The sequence below is a fragment of the Sinocyclocheilus grahami genome, unplaced genomic scaffold (genome assembly GCF_001515645.1).
Source record: "Sinocyclocheilus grahami isolate Dianchi unplaced genomic scaffold, SAMN03320097.WGS_v1.1 scaffold1023.1, whole genome shotgun sequence".
Taxonomy (NCBI): Eukaryota; Metazoa; Chordata; class Actinopteri; order Cypriniformes; family Cyprinidae; genus Sinocyclocheilus; species Sinocyclocheilus grahami.
In genome coordinates this window covers 10,713-35,208 of record NW_015506202.1, presented here as the reverse complement: position 1 = coordinate 35,208, position 24,496 = coordinate 10,713, and the positions used below count along the sequence as shown (strand labels likewise).

Below are 24,496 nucleotides of genomic sequence, written 5' to 3'. Positions count from 1 at the left end.
CAGGTAGGTTGCAGTTCTGGAAAATGGTGGCGCTGGAGACTAAAGGGTTTTTGATGGTTTCACACCTAATTCTTCACCTTAATTCTTAATTATTTTCCAGTTAACGTGTCTTTTGTTCTCAACCTGTTTTTTCTGACCTCGCTGACCCACTGAGCATTTCGCTGTCCAACGGTCATGCCTTAACTTTGCAATTTCTGTATTGCATTAATTTTGAATATTTTCCATGGGCATTTAATAATTTTGTACTTTTCAGTTAAATCTCTTTATTGGCTCATTTTATCTGTAAAAGAAAACCTGCTTAATAATTCTGCACACCTGAATATAAGGAGTTTTTCACTTCTAGCCTTCATAGACAATTATATGTCACTTATGATTAAATACAAAATTATTAGTAGTTATCAAGATTGATGTGGTTTAGAATTGGTAAAATATGCTTGAAAAAAAATATGATCAGAATATCAACCTGTATAATAATGTATGTGTATATATATATATGATTTCTTTTGGTCATACACTAAGTGAATCCACTGTGGTTAATGTTTTCATATTGTTTGTATTTGTAATGTTGTAATGCAGCGCCCCCTAGTGAGCTGTTCTTGACTGTCTGCCTGGGCTCTGGGACTGGGATTGTCTCCTAAAGAGAGTCCAGAGGAGGAGACTAAAGGGTTTTTGATGGTTTCACACCTAATTCTTCACCTTAATTCTTAATTATTTTCCAGTTAACGTGTCTTTTGTTCTCAACCTGTTTTTTCTGACCTCGCTGACCCACTGAGCATTTCGCTGTCCAACGGTCATGCCTTAACTTTGCAATTTCTGTATTGCATTAGTTTTGAATATTTTCCATGGGCATTTAATAATTTTGTACTTTTCAGTTAAATCTCTTTATTGGCTCATTTTATCTGTAAAAGAAAACCTGCTTAATAATTCTGCACACCTGAATATAAGGAGTTTTTCACTTCTAGCCTTCATAGACAATTATATGTCACTTATAAATGATTAAATACAAAATTATTAGTAGTTATCAAGATTGATGTGGTTTAGAATTGGTAAAATATGCTTGAAAAAAAATATGATCAGAATATCAACCTGTATAATAATGTGTGTGTATATATATATATATATATGATTTCTGTTGGTCATACACTAAGTGAATCCACTGTGGTTAATGTTTTCATATTGTTTGTATTTGTAATGTTGTAATGCAGCGCCCCCTAGTGAGCTGTTCTTGACTGTCTGCCTGGGCTCTGGGACTGGGATTGTCTCCTAAAGAGAGTCCAGAGGATCGCCATCTTCTCAGCCTGGCCTCACAGTACCAGGACTCGTACGGTCTGATGAGTGAGTACCGGACCGCCTGCCTTCATCATGACTCACTAGAGCTTTCTCTCTTTCTGTCAGAAACTGAGAGGTGTGTGTTGTCGTTCCTGCTCTAGCTGCGGCTCCAGACTCTGAGCTGCTGCTGCAGGTGACTCGGGGTCCGAACGGCCTTCCTGTCGACCCGTCCCTGCACAGTGCCACCGACGCCACTGCTGTTCAGCTCAGCGAGATGATGCCACTTCCTGTTCTCATGAAACACTCCATTACAACACCACTCATTACACTGTATGTAGACTAGAGCTGGGTCAAAAAAGAAACATTTAGTGTGTAAATCATACTTACAAATGAAGAACTCTGTGAGATTTATTTTTGCTTTTTATTTATACCTTTGGCATGAAGGAGTCTTTGTTGGTTCAAAGCAAAACAAACAGCATGATGTAGCATCAATGTAGTAATATTCAAGAAAGAATTACTTTTATGAGCCTGTTCTTTGAATTTGTGAGGCAAGTTATTGGTTTGAATCAGGGTTATTATATTTCAACTTCAGGGATCTTATCTATGCACAATCAGCTTGTAACACTCCAAAGAGAAAGGAAAACTTGAAATCGCATCATATGACCCCTTTAAGTAAAACTGAAACTAAGATTAAAACCATTAAAAAAAAACATTTTTCAATATTTTAAGTTAGTTTATTTTATTTAAGCTAGTTGCAAAGACATCTATCATTTACATTTAGTTTAACAATGTACTAAAATGAAAAAAGACAACAAAATTACTAAAATTGTGTGTGTGTGTATGTATGTATATATATATATATATATATATATATATATATCTGTGTATGTATTTTATATGTATTTAGTATGTGGTTATAGTATAGTAGTATGTTATTCATTCAAAAATATATTAAAAACATCAAAAATATAAATGACAATGCTATTGAACTGACAAAAAATATACAATTTTAAACAGATTTTTTAAATTCATGTTTAAAAATGTAGTTAAATGCAACAGTACATTTGATAAATTAGGTGATTGGGTACTTAGGCCCGTTTACATTGTAACTGAAATACATTTTCAAATCAAATCGAAATCCAAATTGAATTGTGAAATCAGTTATCAATATCCAGCCCTAATGTAAACCCCATAAGCAACAGAGTACAACAGTGCAACATAAGTACATAAAAAAAAAAAAAAAAAAGTCCATTTAAAACTCTCTCTCGCAGTGTGTCTATGGTAAATAAGGCCGTGGTGGATTATTTCTTCGTGGAGTTGGGTGTGGAGAAGCACTTTGAGACTCTCAGGCATTTCCTGTTGATGGAGGATGGAGAGTTTGCCCTCTCTCTCAGCGATCAGCTCTTTGAGAAGGTCTGAGTGCAGTTTTTACACAAAATCAGATTACAAATTAAACATGTAAAAGATTATATCTTGACGTCTCTTGCTAAATTAAGCGTGCCGCATAATGAGGTCATGTGACGTAAGTGTAGCATACTACTGTTGGAAATGCTTATCACTGTGTGTTGTGTTTAGCTGGGCAGTGGTCAGACACCCGGTGAGCTGCTGACGCCGCTGGTGTTGAACTCCATTCTCAAGAACTCCTTTACAGTACAGTGTTCACGGCGACAGCGAGCTGGTGGCCCACTTCACGTTGGCGCTGCGATACCTCCCTGAGATCTTCCATCCTCACGCGCCAGACTCGCTGAACTGTCTCGAGCTCCACTACAAGGTCAGAGACGCCCACTGTTCATTTCTTCAGTTTCTGATGCAATACTCTGGTAATCTCTCTCTCTCTTTCTGCCTGTAGGTGGACTGGCCGGTGAATATCGTCATCACGGACAGCTGTCTGAACAAATACAACACTCTTCTCCTTCCTGATGCAGCTCAAACACATGGTGTGGTCCCTCCGAGGACGGGTGAGATTTCTCTCACACCCAGAAAATGTTGGCACCGATAGCCTAGTGGTTAGTGCACCGACATACAGCACAACTGTGCTCACGGCGACCCGAGTTCAATTCCCATCTCTAGGTCCTTTGCCGATCCCGCCTCCCTCTCTCCACCCAATACTTTCCTGTCTACTCTCAACAGTCTTTATCTAATAAAAAGGCATAAATGCGTCTCAACCAATGAGAACATTTGGGTTGGGCCTAACATAACACACTAAAATTATTTATTCTAAGCATCAACATTTACAAACCACCGTTCACTGTTATTTTTAACAGAAAAGAATGCAACGAGCTCGTAATCACGACTTCATAAGTGGGAAACGGGAAGTTTCCGATAGCACGTGAAGACAGCAGAGAAGCGCTCTCTCTCAGAACAGTGGAGTGCATCGTTTTGTTAACTTTGTGGTTTATTATTTTGAGTCGTTTGGGACGCAGTAACACACGGCCCTCTCACAGTGTGTGTGTGTGTGTGTGTGTGTGTGTGTGTGTGTGTGTGTGTGTGTGTGTATATATATATATACAATCATGCTGCACGTATCAGAAGTTCCGTGGTCTGGCGCGATTAGCGCTCACACTACATGCGCACCGAGCCCAACTGAACTGTGCTCTGGCCCACCTCTTCCAACCGAGCCAGGGACAGCTAAACGAACCACGGTACGTGGCACAGAGCGATCACACTAGTCAAACGAACCGGGCTTTGAGGGTCAAACGTGCCCGGACACGGTTAAGATTGCCTAGTGTGGGACCGCGCCACACTCTGTTGCGTTGGGTCCCTCGATAGTGCAGGTCTCTACTCGGGAAGGTGCCTATTACAATGTTATGGTCGAGGCTCTGGACTCTTGAGCATAACTTTTTTTCTATAACAAACTATAAAATATTTTCTATAAAAACGTTATAGCAAATAGCTTGTTTTATATTTAATTTGATTACATTAATGTTATAAGTTGGAATTTACAATAAATATTTTAACTACTATGTAAAAGAAATACTGCTGTAAAAAAAGCACCTTATTTGTTTAAAGTGTTTGCAAACCAAATGTTATTGCACTTTTGTTCATATAGCAGTACTTTTAAATGAAAAAAGTGAGCAATACACTACTTTTGAATTTATTATTTAATTTTGTGCATAATGCAATTAATCGCGATTAAAAATTGTAATCGTTGCCCAGCACTAAAATATATATATATGTGTGTGTCTACAATTTTTGTTAAATATTATATATAGAAAATATTTTTAATTAAACAAAACATTTTTTGAAATATTTTCTTAAAATATAAAATTTTTTTTAAATAAATATAAACATATATGTTTGCATGTATTTAGTTTTTTTAATTAGGGCAGTAGTTTTTCCCAGTTTTTTAATATATATATATATATATACACTAAACATTTTTTATTAAACATAAAAAATAATTATTTTGACATCAAAAATATTTATATTTTGTATTTACTCGTGTTTCTATTGTAACATTTTTAAAACTAACAGTTTATTAGCATTTATTTATTAGCATGATCTGCAGCAATACTTGGAAAAACAGTACATGACAACTATAAATTCATACCCTTTTGCTTGAAACCACTGGCTTACTGTGCAAAACATTACAGATTTATCACGTTCAGCCCATCATACCGAAGAGCATCTCAATTAATTCAGACTTCTCTTGAAAATCTATTGCCAACTTTTTTGTGGCAAATGAAACCACCCATCCCACGAAAATATCTCTTTATTATTGCTGTCATATGCACTGTTTTTTTTGCAAGACAAGGGGCTGCTGTAAAACTAACCAGATGGTGCAGTCTTTAGAAAACCTGGCTAAATAAATAATGTATTGTTGCCAACAAAGTCATCACAAATACAGCTTTATTAGCATGATCTGCAGCAATACTTGGAAAAACAGTACATGACAACTATAAATTCATACCCTTTTGCTTGAAACCACTGGCTTACTGTGCAAAACATTACAGATTTATCACGTTCAGCCCATCATACCGAAGAGCATCTCAATTAATTCAGACTTCTCTTGAAAATCTATTGCCAACTTTTTTGTGGCAAATGAAACCACCCATCCCACGAAAATATCTCTTTATTATTGCTGTCATATGCACAGTTTTTTTTTGCAAGACAAGGGGCTGCTGTAAAACTAACCAGATGGTGCAGTCTTTAGAAAACCTGGCTAAATAAATACTGTATTGTTGCCAACAAAGTCATCACAAATACAGCTTGTTCTCCAGCAGAGATTCACACAAGCCAAGTGTTCCTGCAGGATGTTCAGACGCCTCTAAACGGTCCACATCCTACACTTCTGTAGTATTTTATCTTTCCTTGAATGAGGAGTTCTTGTACCAGAACAATTACAGTAACTTAGTTTGACATGATCATTTTGCTCACTAGTGAATCAATTTAATCAGTTGTATTTTAATAATAGTTAAAATGATAATTAGAGACTGTTTAACAATTTGAAAATCTTTTTTTGTAAATGATAAACTTTCAAAGGCATTAAAAACATGTTTTCTTGTATGCAAGTTGAATGACTGGCTATGCTTGTTTTTTGCAGTGGTGACCAAACTGGTGGACAAAGGCTATCAGCCCCATCTGGAGGACGTCCTGTTGCGGATCAACCTCAATAACTACTATAAAGACTCTTGATTGTCATGTGTGTGAATTTGAGCCCTCCGGATCTCCTGCTTCAGTATTCCTGTCAGTATGTATACAACCACAATCGCAGTGTGTTTGACTGACAAACTCAAAGCCTTACATTTAGCTCCGTAGTGCTGCTGTTCATCATTTCCTGTTGTGATGTGAGCACTGACACTTTTCTCCACAGAGGCTAAACTATTTCATTTTAAGATTCCAGCCTCACAACTCGTAAAGGAAGTTAGAAATGGTCCCAAAGCTTTATTCGAGTTCTACATTCTGAGCAGAGCTGAATCTAACACCAATAACTGCTGCACATCCATTCACGTTCATTAATGTTTTTATTTTTCGTCATGCTAAAGCTCAGCGCAGGTTACACTTCAGATGGTTACTGAGGCATATTAGAGTTAGAGAAACACTTCAGGATCAGTTTGAGTTGCTCCAGCACAATAAATGTAAACAGTTCAATGTCATTCACTAGCAAACCACTTGCAGGAACTTGAGTTCAACACGCAGTCAGAACCGTCAGGTCAAACAAACGATGACAGATAAATGAGTGTTTAAGAAAGCGCTGATCCATGTGCTCAGACAGGAAATACTGAGGGGAAAAAAGCCTTTCAGCGTTTGAAAAATGATTTAATTTTGTTACCAGACTCACCCTGAGATTAATTTTTCCACAGAATGAATGTTAAAATATGTGCATTTGTTTTTCCATCTACAGGATGGGTCCGAATTTCAGTTAATACAGTGTTCACTGTATTTTCTAGGCTATCAAATGTAAACAGATAACAGGAAGTAAACTCATGCATGTTTTTAAAAAATATTAAAACCAAAAATATAGAGAAATAAGTATAATTTTGTTTGGCATTCTGCTGAATCCCAATCTGCACACAACATAAATATGAAGTACATATATCTAGCAAGTCGAAAATTGCACCTTTTTTAACCATAATATCTGCATGTAAGCATTAGCATCTAACTGAATTAGCTTTTTAAGTTACCTTAAAGGAAAATGTGCTCTCCCTCAGGCAATCGAAGATGTAAATGAATTTTTTTTCTTCATCAGAACAGATTTGGAGAAATGTAGCATTGCATCACTTGCTCAGCATTGGATGCTCTGCAGTGAATGGGTGCCGTCAGAATAAGAGTCCAAACAGCTGATAAACACATCACAATAATCCACACCACTCCAGTCCATCAGTTAACATTAATAACTAAAGTGTGTGATATTGCTTTATTTAAAGGGGTCATATGATGCGATTTCAATTTTTCCTTTCTCTTTGGAGTGTTACAAGCTCTTGGTGCATAAAGAAGATCTGTAAAGTTGCAAAGACTAAAGTCTCAAATCCAAAGAGATATTCTTTATAAACGTTAAGAGTCAGCCACACCTACCTAAAACGCCTCGTTCTAACACGCCCCCACATGTCTACCTCACTATGTGGGAAGATTTGCATAACGCCGCCCAAATGTTCACACAAAGAAAGAAGGCGTAACTTTTATTCTCGCTGTAGTATTGTTGTTGCCGCCGCCACGTCGTGAAGGCGCTGTGTGTTTTGTTGTGAAAGCGAAACTCAAGCTGGTGTGTTCTCAAGCCCACCCGCCTCTGCTCACTCAAGCTGGTGTGTGACGCTGTTTCTCGTTGTGTCATTTCTCCGATCACAAATGCAGACATGGTTTTATGTTTACGCGGCGTGATACAACGCAACGCGTAAAAAAAACAGTATAAGTATAAAACTGTTCTGATGAAGAAACAAACTCATCTACATCTTGGATGAGTACATTTTCAGCTAATTTTCATTTTTGGGTGAATTATTAATTAAGGTTTATGTTCATGCATTCAGAAATTTTACCAAGAACAACACAACTGTCTTTTTTGAAGCAGTATTAGCATGCATGAATACATATTTCAAATCTTCGCTAATCTTGCATAGTTGCTAGTATGCAAATTGGGATTCATACCAGTTTTGCAAAACTTAATTAAAAACAGCATCACAATTAAAGTATAATGGTAGCTTAATGGAATGTAAATGATTATGAAAATCAGCATTTAATGTCAGATGCAACGAAGAAAGTGCAAATAAATGTTCAGGTTTTATGGTTGTTTGCTTATGTAGTGTAAGAAATCTGAAACCTTCCTGTATTATAGGCAACAGAATCAACTATTATTAAAAAATTGGTTTGTAGCTGAAACGGCATCTTACATTATTAAACTATTTTAACAGTAATCAAGTTTAAATGACAAATCGATGCAAATAAAAGTGACAGTATACCCAAAAATGAAAACTCCGAGTTGCTTTTTTTCCACACAAAGAAACTGAAACATTCATTTACACTACTGAACTCCAAAACGTACCATTAACGTATAATAAAATTGGTTTATAGTACTCGAGCACTATATTCAGAGTCATGCAATACCCTTGCATGAGGACCAAACCAAATCTCAAGCCGTTATTTACTGGAGAAACGGTGAGAATTTTCATTTTTGGGTGAATTATTCCTTTAGCTTGTAAACTTGTGTCTGATGGATTAAAGCAAGCCTTTAACCTTCATCATGAGCATGTAAAACTGGGTAAGTGCTAAATGAATGAGCGATGTTCACTCAATCACCTGTGGCCTTTCTTTCATTATTAGTCTGTCTGGAGATGTGAGGGGAGGACAGGAGAACAGCAGCAGGAAACGGGTGTGTGTGTTCAGATCAGGCCTCTGACTCCTGCTCGTCCGGTCCGGCTGCTTCCGCTTCGTCTCCCGTCTCGCTCTCCAGCCGCAAAAACTTGCCATCGTTTGTCAGGGGCATCGACTTCATCAGCTGCGCCAGAGCTTCAGGGTCCTGAAGAACAGATGGACAACAGCTGAGGTTAAAGTCAAGAAAATCATATACAATTATCAGTGCATGCTTTCATAAAAATATTTGCACAACCTATGAACAAAATGTAGTAAGTACACTTCGGAAATGACTTTTGAATATAAGTGTAATAATCTTCTAACCTTATGCTTCCATTAATATATTTATGTAACAATATACTAATATATTCTTACTTCAATAATACATGTAATATATGACACTGGAGCACAAAAGCAGTCATAAGTCGCTGGGGTATATTTGTAGCAATAGCCAACAATACATTGCATGGGTCAAAATTATCAATTTTAATTTTATGCCAAAAATCATTAGGGTATTAAGTAAAGATCATGTTCCATGAAAAGATTGTAAATTTCCTAATTTTTGATGAGTAATATGAATTGCTAAGGACTTAATTTGGACAACTTTAAAGGTGATTTTCTCAATATTTAGATTTTTTTTGCACCCTCAGATTCCAGATTTTCAAATAGTTGTATCTCGGCCAAATATTGTCTGATCCTAACAAACCATACATCAATGCTTATTTATTCAGCTTTCAGATGATGTATAAATCTCAATTTCAAAAAATGTATCCTTATGACCCAGGGTCACATATATTAATTTAAAAAATATTAATACTTGTATTATTTTATATAATATTACTATTATGAATGTATGAATATTAATACATTTAATATAATAGATTATACCAATATATTCTTATTTTAATTAAGAACAAGTATAAATTATATTGCAGTAATTTAACATAATAGAACTATTGATAAATTTAATTATTAATACATTTAATATAATATCCTTAATATATTTAGTTGATTTTAAAAACAAGCACATATGTAAATGATAATATTTAATCACTATTGATAAAAATTAATATTAATACATTAAATATAGTACACTAACATTCTTAATATTTTTAAAATAAAACTTTTTTTTATTTAATGTGGAATTAATATGGTATTTCAAAGAATACCATGGTAAGCATACTGGTTATCTTTTGTTAGTGTTTGTTTTCACAGTGATATTTTAAAGAAACATAATTTAATAATATGAAATATAAAAATATTTGTAATAATAAAATACATAATCTATTTTTTGAATTGTTGCCTATATATAAGGGCTGTCAGTCGATTAAAATTTTGATTAATTAATTGCAAAATAAATGTGACTGAAAATACCCACAAAAGATTATTTAAAGCTGTTTTTGTGTTAAATGAAAAAGTATCAAGTAGACATTACAAATTGTAGCTTTAAAAAAGAAATATTTTACTTGATTCAAAATAAAATGTATTACTAGGGATGCACCGATATGAAAATTTTGGCCGATACCGATATGGTGGCCGATATATCGTGCATCCCTATGTATTACACAAACATTTAGGCTGCAACAGCCTAACATAAAAGATAATTTGAGAAACATCTCAGTATTTTTTGTTATATATAATATTATATATTGTTTTGACTAACAATGAAAGTCATTAGTAACCAACACAGCTTTGTAAAAAAAAAAAATAGCACTCGTGTGATTATATATATGAGACAAAACTGCATTTATGGAGTTGTTGCTCTGCATCATATTTGTCAACAGTCAACTGTGAAGTGTAAGATGATGTACAGGTCTGGGGGTGGGGCCAGTGCGTTAACTGCATTAAAATATTTTTTTATTTTTTCATAACTAATTAAGTGAACATATTAACCTGACAGCCCTAATATACACATACATATAGCAGCACAACAACATACATTCAATTGGTGTGATTTATGTTTGGAATGGTATATTTTAATCTCTGGACTTCAGATATTGTGGTTTTACCTTCTTTGCCTCAGAGATCTCCTTCCCCAGGTTTATTGTGTAACAAATCTGAGGAGAAACAGCAAAAAGTCATGCCTTAATCTGATATTAAATGTAAGCGTTATGGTTCATGGTCTGCAGACGGACCTTCTCTCCTTCAGTGTTGCTCTCAAACACGAACACGCTGAAGGAGGGCTGATCCTCGCCTCCGTCGCTCCAGTCGCTCTCCTGCAGGACAAAGCCCATCAGCCTGCCGTTCTCCTGATGGGCGGCAAACTGAGTCACGTCCTTCAGCTGGAACTGACAAACACACACAACTGAGATGCTTCTGCTGTCGATGTCTGGCTTCAGTGAGCGCAGTCTTATTAATACATCAACACTTACACTGATTTTGGTGACTTGTGTCTGTGGCTCGATCAATCTGTTGACAGACACAAAAACAGTTTTGAGCATCCTGTACAAATATGTGAATCAGAGGTGAGACGGCAGACGCACCTGATGCAGCTACTGGTGACCATCAGGTGGGATTCGGTGGTTTTGAAGATGTTGTGAATTGCACGAGCGGCGAGAACCTGCCTCATGGCTTCATAGATCACTTCCTGTGTGTGACCGGCCCGAACGGCCATCGAACCCAAGAACCGCACGGCAAACATCTGCTGCAGGAGCGAATCTGGGATATTTTACAGAAAATAAAAGGAAAACGAAAAGCCTATTTTAGGAACATAACGTTTAATAATGACATTTAATAAGCTCATTATCATACTGTGATCTATATATATTAATGTAAATATATATATATATATATATATATTCCAAAATATATTAGAATACGTCTAATATATTAAAGTAATTATAAATATACAGTGTATATATATATATTTTTTTATTAGACTAAAATATTCTTCATTTTTTATTAGTCATTAGTTTTACTTTAAGTTTTTCTATTCTTTTAAATAGTAATTTTTAATACAATCATTTATATATACAATTTTTTTAAATATAGAAAATGTATAAAAACAGTATGTGTAAAATATTTACAATATTTTATATATTGCTAAGTTACTCAACGCTCACATTATTATTTTTAATAGATATATATATTTTAAATCCATATAAAACATGTCAAATTTAAAAAGTATTTATATTAAATATAATACGTAATCATTTAATTGACTAAACTTCACTGAAACTATGGCATCTATCTATTAATTGATCCATGATGTAACAGTAAAAAAATAGACAATGTATAAAAACATAAATATATATAAAAATGTATAATATAAATTTAAATAAACCACTTAATTATATTAACTGATAATAAAATAATTTATAAATATATTTTAATAGTAAATTATATATATACTATATTTTGCCTTTATTTAATTTCAAATCATAAGGAACCAATTCCACATTATTAGCAGTATATTTTTGATATTTTCATGGTACATGTACAAAGTAGTACTCTTTGTTTGCTAGCTGAAATGGGCTTGTCTCACCGTGTGTGTCTGAAGCGCCGTCATCATCCTCCGTCTCACCGAAGGGGTTTGAGCGTCTGACAGAAAACAAGCCGTTAAAACTGAGCAGAGACAGTAAAGCTATAAACACACTGTAAAACACGACCCATAAAATGATAAATCTACATAAACACTTTACAAAAGGGTCATAAAGTCTCCATGCGTTCAGGTGGTTTTTGACCTCTGACCTCGCTCCAGCTCGGTTCTGGTCCAGGAACTCAGACGCAGGCAGCGCAATGTCAAACTGGATTGGTGTTCCTGGGACGATCAGATCTTCAGGCTCCAGGGTCGTCGGGGGTTTCTGAGGCTCTCTAGAGGTCACACCGCCTGGTTTCGCGCTACAGATGAGGAAAAACAGGATTCTAAATCATTTAGAAAGATCTATTCAAAGATTTGAATAAGCTATAAGTGCATGTGTTTAGTCTTCATGAAATGTTCGTACCGGTCGGGGTTGGGAGAACCCTCTGCTCTCTTCTCAAAGCTGGTGATGGGCGTCACAGCCTGGAGGGCCGTCTGATGCAACCTGATCGCCACAGCCTGAAAACAACATTCACTCAGTGCTCACAGTAGGTGTCTGATACAGACAAAAATGTATTAAAATAAATAATAAAAAATAAATAAATCTATTTTTCAATACAGTTAAAATTGTTTTGCCATTAATTTAAACAAATATATTTATAATTAATTATTTTATTATTTGTAAGTTTATATACAATGCAGTTGCTAGGATTGGTGATTCACTCAGTGCGCACATAATAAAAATTATAAATTTTAAGTGTATGCATATGTTTATATATATATACATACATATAAATAAAAAAATTGTATGACTGGTATTTAATTTTGACAGTATGTATTTTAATAGTGTGTGTGTGTGTTCATATATATATATATATATATATATATATACAAAAAATGCAACAATTCAAATAATACATTATGTATCTGAAAATTAAAAATATTTTAAAATATATATAGAATAAGTAAATATATATATTTATATATCTATAATATAAAAATGCAAAATATACATATTAAAATGTATAAAAATTGTAATATGTGTGTATATATTAATAATATACAATATATTAATAAAAAATTGTATGGCTTTGTATCTAACTCGGTTTAATTTTGAGAAACAATGCCTTATATATATATACATATACACACATGTATATATTAAAAAAATGCAACAAAAATGTGTGTGTATATAAAACAATAATTGTTTTAATTGTAATATTTTGTTTACACATGTTTAGCCTTCATTTAATTAAAAATGAATTAATACTAAATTATTATTTGCATATTCATTTACCTTCTAGTTGTTAGGATGCTACTAAGTTATTCACATTATGTATTTGATTATAAAATATATATTGCTAGGATATTTGTTTACCATGGTATAATTGCTATAATCTGGTTAAGGTAACTGAAAGCACTCTTTACGACAGACAGACAGACAGACATACCTCAGGATTGTCAGTTAGATAAATTTGTCTGGAAATGTTGTTGAGGGTGCAAATCCACTGTGGAGAAAGATAAAAGAAGTGTACAGAAAGAATGGACATTTATAATGCATGTAGTATTAATCGATCTATAATTAAGAGAGTTGGTTTAAGAGTGTATTTTGTAAAGCATCTTTACTGAAGCGTGTAAATACCTCTTCATATTCTTTCTTACTCTCAGCCTGAAGAATCAGAGACCTGGAAACAGAGAGAGAGATGGTGACGACACTGAACACTGATGACTGCCGTCTGCTGTTTGTTATGTCCGTGTGAACGTCAGGAGTAATGATCAGATCTTCTTCCATTAACACAGCAGACAGGAGCAGAGATCAGCTCCACATCAGGACATCATCAAGCCCTGTTGAATCATTCAGCAGGAAACTGATTTTGAAGGTGTGCCGCTGATGGAGGTGAGAGGAACGTTACTTCAGCACTATCAGACATATCTTTGGATCTATTTAACATAACGGCTGGATTTAATGTATCGAGTCGGATATAACCTGCAGAACCATGAGTGAGAGAATTGAAACTCAAAATCGAATGGCTTTATTCTAATGATATAGTGATGTTAACTGACATTTATGCATTTGGCAGATACTTGTTCAATATTTATGTTTATGTTATTTATGTCTTTATCCAAGAAATCTGGATCGCGATATTTTATTCTGAGACTTTTCTTGAAATTTATTCCGTTTAATTTGGAGAAACAATGCCTTTAATTCCAAAAAATAATGGTTTTATTCTCAAAATACAGTGAGTTCATTCTTGCCATTTTATTTCATTTTATTTCACAAAATACAACAAGTCTAGTCGTTTAATCACATACTAGATTTTATGTTTACTATTACTTAAGATCCTTGCACACTGAGTCCGAAATTTCCGTATGCGTTTTTTAAATTTTTTTTCGTATTCGTCATCCTTTCCTATCAAAACGCTTGCTACAGATGCGAAAACGCAGAAAATCGAACCTGATCCGAATTTTTTATGACAGACGAAAGTTTCGGAGGCAGTGTGTAAACGTGATTTTTTTTAACATGCGAAAATTTCGGACTTAGTGTGCAATGACCTTTACTGTTTACAAATGCGAGTAATAATAATCATAATTTTATATTTACGTTTGTATTTGTCATATATATATATATATATATTTATAAATATGTGTGTGTTACATATATTTTAACATGTGAAATATGTATATAATATATCTAATATAATATTTATATTAGAAATATATGGAAATAAATTAATATAACAAAGTTAGAAAATAATTTTACTTAAAGGCACAACATGTAAGATTTTCGTAATAAAATATCCAAAAACTACTTGCACAGTGTGAAATATTTCATGCAGTTGTGTACTTACGTTATCCCAAAAGTTCCCAAGGATTTGTAAATCAATAGAAATTCCCATTTTAAATAATGACTCGTCCCTGGTCATTGTCGCCTATCAACGACGTAATATCCGCATATAAATGCTGCTGTACAGTTAAACTAAATCCATTACGGCTGTCGCGAATAAAGTGAAAGTGAAAATTTAAAGTGTTGACCGCAGCATTAAATTTAGATCTGCTCAATGTTGCGCCATGATTTTTTAAACGTGTTTTACAAGTGTTGTGCATTATAACCAATCATCGACAAGTCTGCCGAGCTTATGAATGCAATGGCCAATCAGAGGCGTTCAGATGAGTTTTTGTTCACTGCACGCCTCGCTGACTGAATTCAGCTCTCACGCGAATTCTCTCATCATAAACAACAAAGTGAGGATGTATGTATGATGCAAGGGATTCATTCATAAAACCGTGTATAGACAGCTTTACTGATTATAAGGGGAGTTTTTTGAGAGTGCTTAAGCTCACGCTAGACCAAATTCAGTCATAATGTTCTTTGACGGTGTAAATGTTCTTTGCTTGCTTTCTCTGTATAATTTATTGCGTTTAAATAACTGTGGAAGGTACAGGTAATTAAAAAAACATTTGAATTACCTCATCCGTGAACATCCTCCTTCATAGCTATATATCAAGCTTCACCTTTGTTATTGTTTTGAAAATGCGACCTCTAGCGGCGAAAATTTACATATTGTGCCTTTAATTTTCAATGATTAAAATTAATATAGAAACAAAAAAGTTCCAAACACTATGCCAGCATGCAAAAAATATCTCCCTGACATTTTATTAAAAGCAAAATATAATCATTAAAATGTATGAAATGTTTAATTAATTTTTTTAAAATTAAATTAAACTTAAATTTTTATTATTATTTTATAATATGTATGTAGTATATATATAGTCTGAAATATAGTTTTTAAAAAGTTAAATTTTATATATATTTATATATACACATATATACATTAAATCTTAAATAATTACATATAGTTTAATTATTTATTACACAATTATACATAATATCAATATTTTATAATATGTATGTAGTATATGTAATATAGTAGTAAAAAAGTTCAATTTAATAGCTCTAGTTTGATGTCCCCAAATCATCAACAAAAACATTCACTGTAGCAGCCTGGGAACTTTATGAGCTGACAGATAAAGCCTGACTTTAGACCGCTCAGACACACACACAGTCTCCGTACGTTTTGCCGTTGGGTGAAGTGATCTGGAAGCAGTAGCGGCGGTCCTCACACTCGATGGCCATGACAGAACTGTTGTCCAGATCCAGGACCATCCCACCTGCCACCGCGCCCCGCGGCTGACACATCAGGTTACCGCCCTGCGTGAAGAAGAACAAGCGGTCCCACGCCGTCGTCACCAGACCCGTCTTACTGCAGGACACAGAGACTTCAGCATGTTAAACTAGACACGTCACCGGCCCGCTTTCATCAAACCCCACAGACATACACTGATCCGTACTTCCTGATGTTGAGGTAACCGGCTTTCTGGATGAGGGCACGATTCACGGGGACCTGATCATGATCCGGCATGTAGACGGTGTCATCCACGGACAGAAGCTCTCTCTGAGACGAACGCATGACCTCTGCTTCCACCTCTAACTGAGACTCAATACTGTCCCACAGACAGACACAGCAGTCAATCACAGCCAATCAATGATCAATCACAGAAATCAGTCCGCTCCTTTACCTCTGATTCATGCTAGAAACTGAGCTTAGAAAACTGTCCATCTTCTTCGACACCAGCTCCATCCCCTTCTTAAAGAAATTTATCTGTGGAAAACAGACATTCGGCTATATTGAGAATAATGCACACAAATAACACTTACTTTGAAGCAAAAAGTCATGAGAGGTGTTGCATTAGTCATTAGGCACACATAAGTGCATGTTGCAAAGAAACACAAACTTGAATGATTTATTGCTTTTAAAAAGCAGCTGTAACAATATAATAAAAAGACATAACTGAATAAAAAGAAATAACTGAATTCATATTTATATTACTAATGTCTAAAAGATGCCAAGCAAATAAAATAGCATTTTTGAAATTATTTTAATATGTAATATAAATATTATAATACTTTTATTATTACATTTTTTTTTTAATTGTCTACTTAGAATTTAATACATCAAAAGCACACAATGTTTCAGAAATAACTAATATTATTAAAATAAATAGCAAAATCTAAAAAGCAAACAAAATACTGTATTTGATTTTTTTAAATAAAGTGTAATATAAATAATACAATAACTTTATTTTTCGAAATAAAATAATTATTACATGTGTCTACTTGGTATTTAATTTGACGTTCCAGAAATAACTGAATTCATATTTATTAAAAAAAAATTCATATTAATCTAAAAGATACCAAGCAAATACAAAATCAAATGTTAATAATATACAATTTTTTGTATTCATTTTACAAATTATTTGACAAATTTTTATTTATTTTTGTAAAAATGTGTCTACTTAGAATTTAATATAATGAATAACTGAATTTTAAATACCAATAGAAATATAAAAAAATTAAATTGTGCTCTTGAAATTGTAGTTAAGTGTAATAAATACTATTAGTGTAATATAAATATTATTCAATAATACTATTATATATGAATATATTAAAACATTTTTTATTGTAATATGGTGTTCTAAAAATAACTGAATATTAAAATAAGTATTAACAATAATCTAAAAACACAACTAATAAAATTATTATTATTATTTAGAATTTCTTTTTTTTTAATAACAATTTTATTATTAGAAATACAACCATTTGTTTTTAAATTTGTCAACTTGGAATTTAATATAATTAAAAAGGCACCAATATTCAATAAATAACTGGATTAATATTAATACTGACATAAATGATACTATTAAAAATACCAAACAAATCAAATGAAATATCTTAAAATTTGTCTACTTGGAATTTACATGGCTGTTAAAAATTTTACAAAATATTTTTTCATATATATCATGAAGTATATTGTTATTGATCAACATTTTTGAGAATATGAACTATTTCTTCATACAGCCCACCGCTAGACTACATGTATTAATTGATGTGTGCTCCCAAAATTCAACGGCTTTCACGTGTAGCTGATCCATGAAAGAGTGCAGCAGTGATTGAGGGCTAGTTGAGCGCGTCAGACCTGAGCGTGTGTGTATCCCAGCATGGGCTCCAGCATGGCCACTCTCTTCCTGTACTGCAGCGCGTTCAGAGCACAATAATATTGCATCGCGGCCTGATGCTGCTTCCTGCGGCAATACGCCACCTCTCTCACCACCTCGGCTTTTATCTGTCCACACACACACACACACATTTAACTGCTCCATACTGGATCCTAATTCATGTCTTTCATATAACATATTCATCATATCAATATTTACCTTTTCATTTTCTCTCTTTTTAGGTAAACGACTATATTTCACCATGGCAGCTTCATGCTCTGAAGAGACAAAGAGAGACATTTCTATGCTAAATTAAATGCACTTTTTCTATTTTTGTTTCATCCATTATTAATTAAGAGACATTATGAACCTCATACCATCACTGGCGATGCCGAATATCTCCTTCAACGTGCTGATCTCTGAAAACAAGCACTCTTTAAAATCTGCTTGACTTTATATTGAGATCTGATTACCTGACACTGGGATCAAGGGATCATAGAACAGGATATTCACTTTTTAAAAAACATAAAAGTACATATAAAAGGCCTTAAAAGAAAAAAAGACAGGTACAAAAGGTACTTAAAGGTACAGGAACACAAGCATTTAAACAGAGATTGTGAGAAACGCTCACAAAATTATAAACACTGGTTGGAATATAAAAAAATTACTCAATTCATATTTATATAAATATGAATATTCATCTAAAAGATACCAAGAAAAAAAAACAGCATTACTGTTTTAATAAGTGATATGAATAATACAACTATTTTATTATGAATTTTTTGTCTTAGAATTTAATGATCAAAGACATCAATGTTCAAGAAATAAATTATGATTAAATTAATTATAATGTAACAATGACAATCGATATTAATATTAATCTAAAAAACAAGCAGACAAAATATATTTACTATAATATAAATAAATATTATAATTTTTTGTTTTTTTATTAAAAAAATCATGTATCATTCAATTTGCTTGAAATTTAGTATGATGTTTAAGAAACAACTTGAATTAATATTAACATAAAAAATTTACATTATTCTAAAAACACGAGCAAATTAAATAGTATTTTTTAAATGATTATTTTGACACTTTTGAAAAATCCGTAAAAATGCATATCATAAAATACATATCTAAACAGTCTAAAAAAATAATAAAATAAATAATGATTGTAAGAGTCTTGAAGGTACAGTAACACAAACATTTAAACATCAGAGAGACGGTGAAAAATGCTAATTAAATCACTAAAGAAACACTGATTGAGATTATGAGTAATTTAAAGAAATTAAAAAATAAATATAAAATTGTATTTAAAATTATTATAAATAATATTTTATAAATACATTAAAAAAAATACATTCTCTAAATGAATGAATAATAAAGTTGAAAAAATAAAGAACACAATCTTTAAAGTGAGTGTTGTACCTGTAAGGTCCTTCTCTCTGAATTGCACCACGGGAAACACCATCTTGTCTGCAATCTGAGTTGCCAGTTCAGCGTGCAGAGAGTTCAGCTAGAGAGATAATATTAATACTGTAAAAATTATGTTATTTAAATATTTAGAAGCTATTAGTGTGCTGTGTGTGGACTAGGCTTGCCGCGATAGATGGTGGTGACGGTGATAACGGTGTTAAGCCACAACACCGGTTACGTCACTTGCCCACCGCGGCACCGACCCCCACTGTCGTTTACATTTTTTATAGAAATAAAAATAATTTAGTTCAGTAAAAGAACAGACACTACAATTAAAAACTGAACGCAGCTCAATGCAGCGTGCCGAACGACAGTCGCATCACAGATCAGATTTAATTTCTCCGGTGAGGAGAGTGAGTCGAGCTGACAGACAAGAAGAGCGAGGTGAGGTGAGACAGACAAGACGATCGCGGATTATTTAGCTTCGAAACGAGATGCAAAAGCGCCTGTTTGGCAATATTTTGGATTTTGAAAAGCTTGTTGACTTTTGCCGTTTATCTAAGGTGATTTTGGAAGTTTTTTTAAACATTTGTTTCTTATTTAATTGGTTCCACATTGTTTGCAAATTTTTACTTTATTTAAACTTTGTGTCATTTATTTATTTTATTTGACATCAAGGTGTATACTGTGCCTCCAAGCTTTCTTACTCGTTTTGCTAATAAACGTTCTACGTTTTTTATTTATTTGGTTATATATTATACATGTATACTTAGCCTATTTCCAGTTTTGTATACCTATTTAAACTTTATGTAAGTTATTTGTTATTTTATATTAGGCATAGCTTGCCCTATAGCATGGTGTATTTTTATTTAATTTTTTGGTTAATAAAAGTTCTATGTTTTATATATAGGCTAAAGTGAGTTTGACATTGTATTTTGTTGTTGCATTCAAGCAATTGATGCCGAACTGCCGTTAATTTGAAAGCGAAAGTAAAATGCGCACGCCGCTTTTAAGCTATTTAAAAGTGAAGGAAAGCGAGGAAAAGAGGGAAAATTCAAACGAACTAAAAACGAACAATTGCTTTACGCCGAATTGCCACTATTTGAAAGTGAAAGTAAAATGGGCACGCAGCTTTTACAAGCTATTTAAAAGCAAAGGAAAGCGAGGAAAAGCCCCCGCCCCTGCGGTGATACTGGTATTACCGGTATTGTCACACGTCGATTAACCGGTGGGAAAATTTCCTCACCGACACAACCGTGGTCTATACAAGAAAATTAAATTGTCACACTGTGAATTTTTGCTGCTTTGATCTAGATAATATTACAAATTCTGCAGTTGAAGGTTATGTGATCAGGTGATCTTGCCATCTTGGCAAACATCAAACAACCTGCATGAGAACCAACCCAGAACACCTGCCACACGACTGATGGCCTCGCTCTGACCGAGAGACCCTGTGCTCTCTCGCTCTCTCTCTCTCTCTCTCTCTCTCACACACACACTCTGCAGGCGTCTTCTCACCTCTTCCACGCTTTTGGCGAAGTGCTGTAAAGTGTTGATCACCTCTTCGTCGCCCTTTGCCAGAGCAAAATTCTGCGTCCACAAAGCATCAGGTCAGATTGATCAGTAACACAACCATTCATGACTGCTAATGCAACTGCTTACCTGTTTCTCATATTCCAAGAGCTGCTTAGAAAGCTGTTCTGTCGCCAGAGCCATTTCATTCTGCAGAAAGTTCATTTAGTCCGATGCAGAATCAGAGCTGCTATGAGGTGAAGTCTTATACTAACACAAACAGATCTAAAATCTGAACATATACACACTGCGGGAACTTTGTGTGTAATTAAAGTTGAATTTAAAATAAAATCATTAAAATAATCATTTAAAATTATTTATTTATATTATTTATTCATTTATTTATATTTGCCAAAGATGAAATGAAATCTGAATATAAATGTAAACCCAAAAATATAGTTAAAAATCTAAATATACAGATATAAATCTATCAAATGTATTAATATATAAATAATCAATGTTTATAACTTCACAATTTACATTAAGGTATTTAGAATTATAAATATTAATTCAGATTATAGCTTAAACGTTTAAAAATGTAGGATTTATAACTATATATTCAGATTTACATCTATATATTGATGGGTTATATTTACACATTCACAGTTATATCTATATATTCAGAATTTCCATTCTTATATCGAGTTATAACTACATACACAAATTTACATCTCTATTTTTAGACTTATAACTACATATTCAGATTTACATTTCTATTCAGATCTAAATCAGTGTATATCCAGACTTGCATCTATATATTTAAGATTTACATTTATATATTCCAAGATATAATTACATATTCAAATTTAAAAATAAATATTTAAATTTACAGTCATATGTTGAGAATTATAACTTAATATTCAGAATTTAAAAAGATATATTAAGATTATATAATTATTTCGGTGTATATATTCAGATTTACATTTATATATTCCTAGTTATAATTACATATTCAGATCAAATAAATATTCTATGTATTTAGAATTTTAACGTCATATTCAGGATTTTAAAATACATATTTAGATTTCATATAATTATTTCCTGCGTATTTAAATTGAAAGTCACAGTTTATTAATTTCACATTCATAATGTGCCATATATTATTATGGATAACAGAATATTCAGTTAAAAATAATGTAGGGCGGGACCTGAGTTTGTCCTTTAGGATTTGATTGGATAGTAAATGTTATGCTGTGATACTATTGGTTATTATTTTCCACACCCCTGTGGCCTTGCTGACATCATCAGAAAACAAAATGTGTTTCACCGGTGGAAAAAAAGATTATAAAAACAAACTTTTATCTTTAAAATAACACGCACTGATGATTCATGCACAACAAACTGAACATTTATTTCAAAATACAGTCAGCTGAAGTTGATGTGAGCGTGTGTGTACCTGTGCTCCAAACACTCTTTGCATGGACTGGAGCAGCTGGTTCGTGTAGTTAGTGAGCGTGCCTGCATCCTCTTCAAACACACTGAGCAAGGACCGCGTCTGCAAACACAGGAAGCATACAATTCTCCATATTCACACAGTGTCAGATGTGCTAAATGAACCCAATAAGCATTTGTGTAACGTGAAGCATGCTGGGTGTATCCACAGGTGTGTTCTGTCAGGGATCAGGACAGACTTTTGGGTGTGTTTCCAATGCAAACAAAGCGAGCGACGGGGCGGACACCATCTGCGGGTTCATAATCTCCAGCACAGAGCATTATGGGGTATGACTCATAACTCCAACTTATAAAGTAAATCATTACTTCACTGACAATATCTCAAGTATGTGGGAGAGGCGTCACGCTTTTGAACTGCTATAAAATAACATGCAAATTAGGTCTAATTATGACTTTTGCATAGGCAGTAATGAAAACCTGTTGCAAGACAATGCAATGCATGAAACAATGGTATATCAACGTTTAGCAAACGTTTTGTGTGTGTGTGTGTGTGTGTGTGTGTGTGTGTGTGTCTGTCTGTCTCTGCGTGTGTGTGTCTGTCTGTGTCTGTGTGTGTCTGTATCTGTGTGTCTGTCTCTGTGTGTGTGTCTGTCTGTGTGTGTGTCTCTGTGTGTGTCTGTCTGTCTGTGTGTGTGTCTCTGTGTGTGTCTGTCTGTCTGTGTGTGTGTCTCTGTGTGTGTCTGTCTGTCTGTGTGTGTGTCTCTGTGTGTGTCTGTCTGTCTGTGTGTGTGTCTCTGTGTGTGTCTGTCTGTCTGTGTGTGTGTGTGTGTCTGTGTCTGTGTGTGTGTCTCTGTGTGTGTCTGTCTGTCTGTGTGTGTGTCTGTGTCTGTATCTGTGTGTGTGTCTGTGTCTGTATCTGTGTGTCTGTCTCTGTGTGTGTGTCTGTCTGTGTCTGTGTGCATGTTTATGTGGTTTATGAGGACACAAATTTGTATAATAACATGGGTATGACAGGTATTACAACGAGACAGTGATTTATGAGGGCATTTTCAGTATCCCCGTAATTCAAAAGGCTTATAAATAATTCAGAATGACTTTTTTTGAAAATCTAAAAATGCAGAAAGTCTCCTGTGAGGGGTAGGTTTAGGGGTAGGGTTAGTGTAGGGCAATATAATATACGGTCTGTACAGTATAACAACCATTACGCCTATGGAGAGTCCCCATAAACCATAAAAACAAACCTGTGTGTGTTTCACTGGATGCCTCAGACGTGTCAGTTGCTGATCTGATGCTGAATATCATTTGGTGTTGTTTCTGACCTGACGTTTTTGATTTGATACTCAGATTTGATACTAATAATGGGTATGAGGATCAGACTTGTGTGGGTTGGACCACTTAAACAACATCTCACTCCTCCCATACAGGCCCCTTCATTTACAACTCCACTGCTAGCAACACATTTGCAACTTTAAAACGTCAAAGCTGAAAATAAGACGCGCGTTTGTAGCGTCAGATGTATGTTTGACGCGCGTCTCTCATGTTTATAAAATATGATCAACATACGTGAAGGAGGCGGTCTCGTCTATGGCGCTTATGAGAGAATAAAAGGCTTTAAAAATCAACCATACAGGCAATTAGATGAACTAAACGAGCTGAGGTGATTCTCCGCCTAATAGTGCACTTAAATATAATCTAAAACTATGTTTTGTTTTGATTAGCTGCCACATAAACGCTGCGACCAGCGACATACGCGCGTCTCGACAGCCAAATCATCCGGTTTGCAACGCTAAACGCACAAAGCCAAACAGTTATGAGTACTAAAGCATTGAACAAAGGTCCAGTAAACGGATTTTTACCTGCGGACTGTCTTGCAAGGCCTCCTCGAGTAATAATTTGTGGTGTACGGCCGGCATCTTTCGCGTCGGAGACGGTGGGAACGCAATACAGGGATGAGGACTACATTTCCCAGCATGCTGCTGCTCGGAGACG

General features: G+C 34.1%; 1 protein-coding gene and 1 pseudogene across 1 annotated transcript; one reads left to right on the top strand and one right to left on the bottom strand.

Moving 5' to 3' along the window:
* The window catches only part of LOC107565736 (gamma-tubulin complex component 6-like), a 21,320-nt pseudogene extending 12,735 nt beyond the window's left edge, over positions 1 to 8,585 (top strand).
* On the bottom strand, positions 7,656 to 24,496 carry LOC107565741 (DCC-interacting protein 13-beta-like). The gene is made up of 21 exons (XM_016251010.1): positions 24,364 to 24,496; positions 22,512 to 22,610; positions 21,206 to 21,265; positions 21,062 to 21,133; positions 19,556 to 19,643; positions 18,505 to 18,546; positions 18,347 to 18,405; positions 18,109 to 18,255; positions 16,652 to 16,734; positions 16,424 to 16,576; positions 16,147 to 16,335; positions 13,716 to 13,758; positions 13,525 to 13,581; positions 12,498 to 12,592; positions 12,244 to 12,393; positions 12,038 to 12,093; positions 11,037 to 11,211; positions 10,926 to 10,962; positions 10,689 to 10,841; positions 10,563 to 10,610; positions 7,656 to 8,719 (listed from the first exon to the last, which is right to left on the bottom strand). The coding sequence occupies exons 1-21, from the start codon at positions 24,418 to 24,420 to the stop codon at positions 8,588 to 8,590; spliced, it is 1,995 nt and encodes a 664-aa protein (XP_016106496.1). The 5' UTR covers positions 24,421 to 24,496; the 3' UTR covers positions 7,656 to 8,587.

Excerpts from the sequence above, each read along its gene's own strand:
- LOC107565741 (XM_016251010.1), bottom strand. The coding sequence starts at position 24,420 with ATGCCGGCCGTACACCACAAATTATTACTCGAGGAGGCCTTGCAAGAC. Across the intron at positions 12,094-12,243 it reads CAGAACCGAGCTGGAGCGAG|ACGCTCAAACCCCTTCGGTG; the intron begins GTCAGAGGTCAA and ends GTTTTCTGTCAG. Across the intron at positions 11,212-12,037 it reads CGGCGCTTCAGACACACACG|ATTCGCTCCTGCAGCAGATG; the intron begins GTGAGACAAGCC and ends AAAATATCCCAG.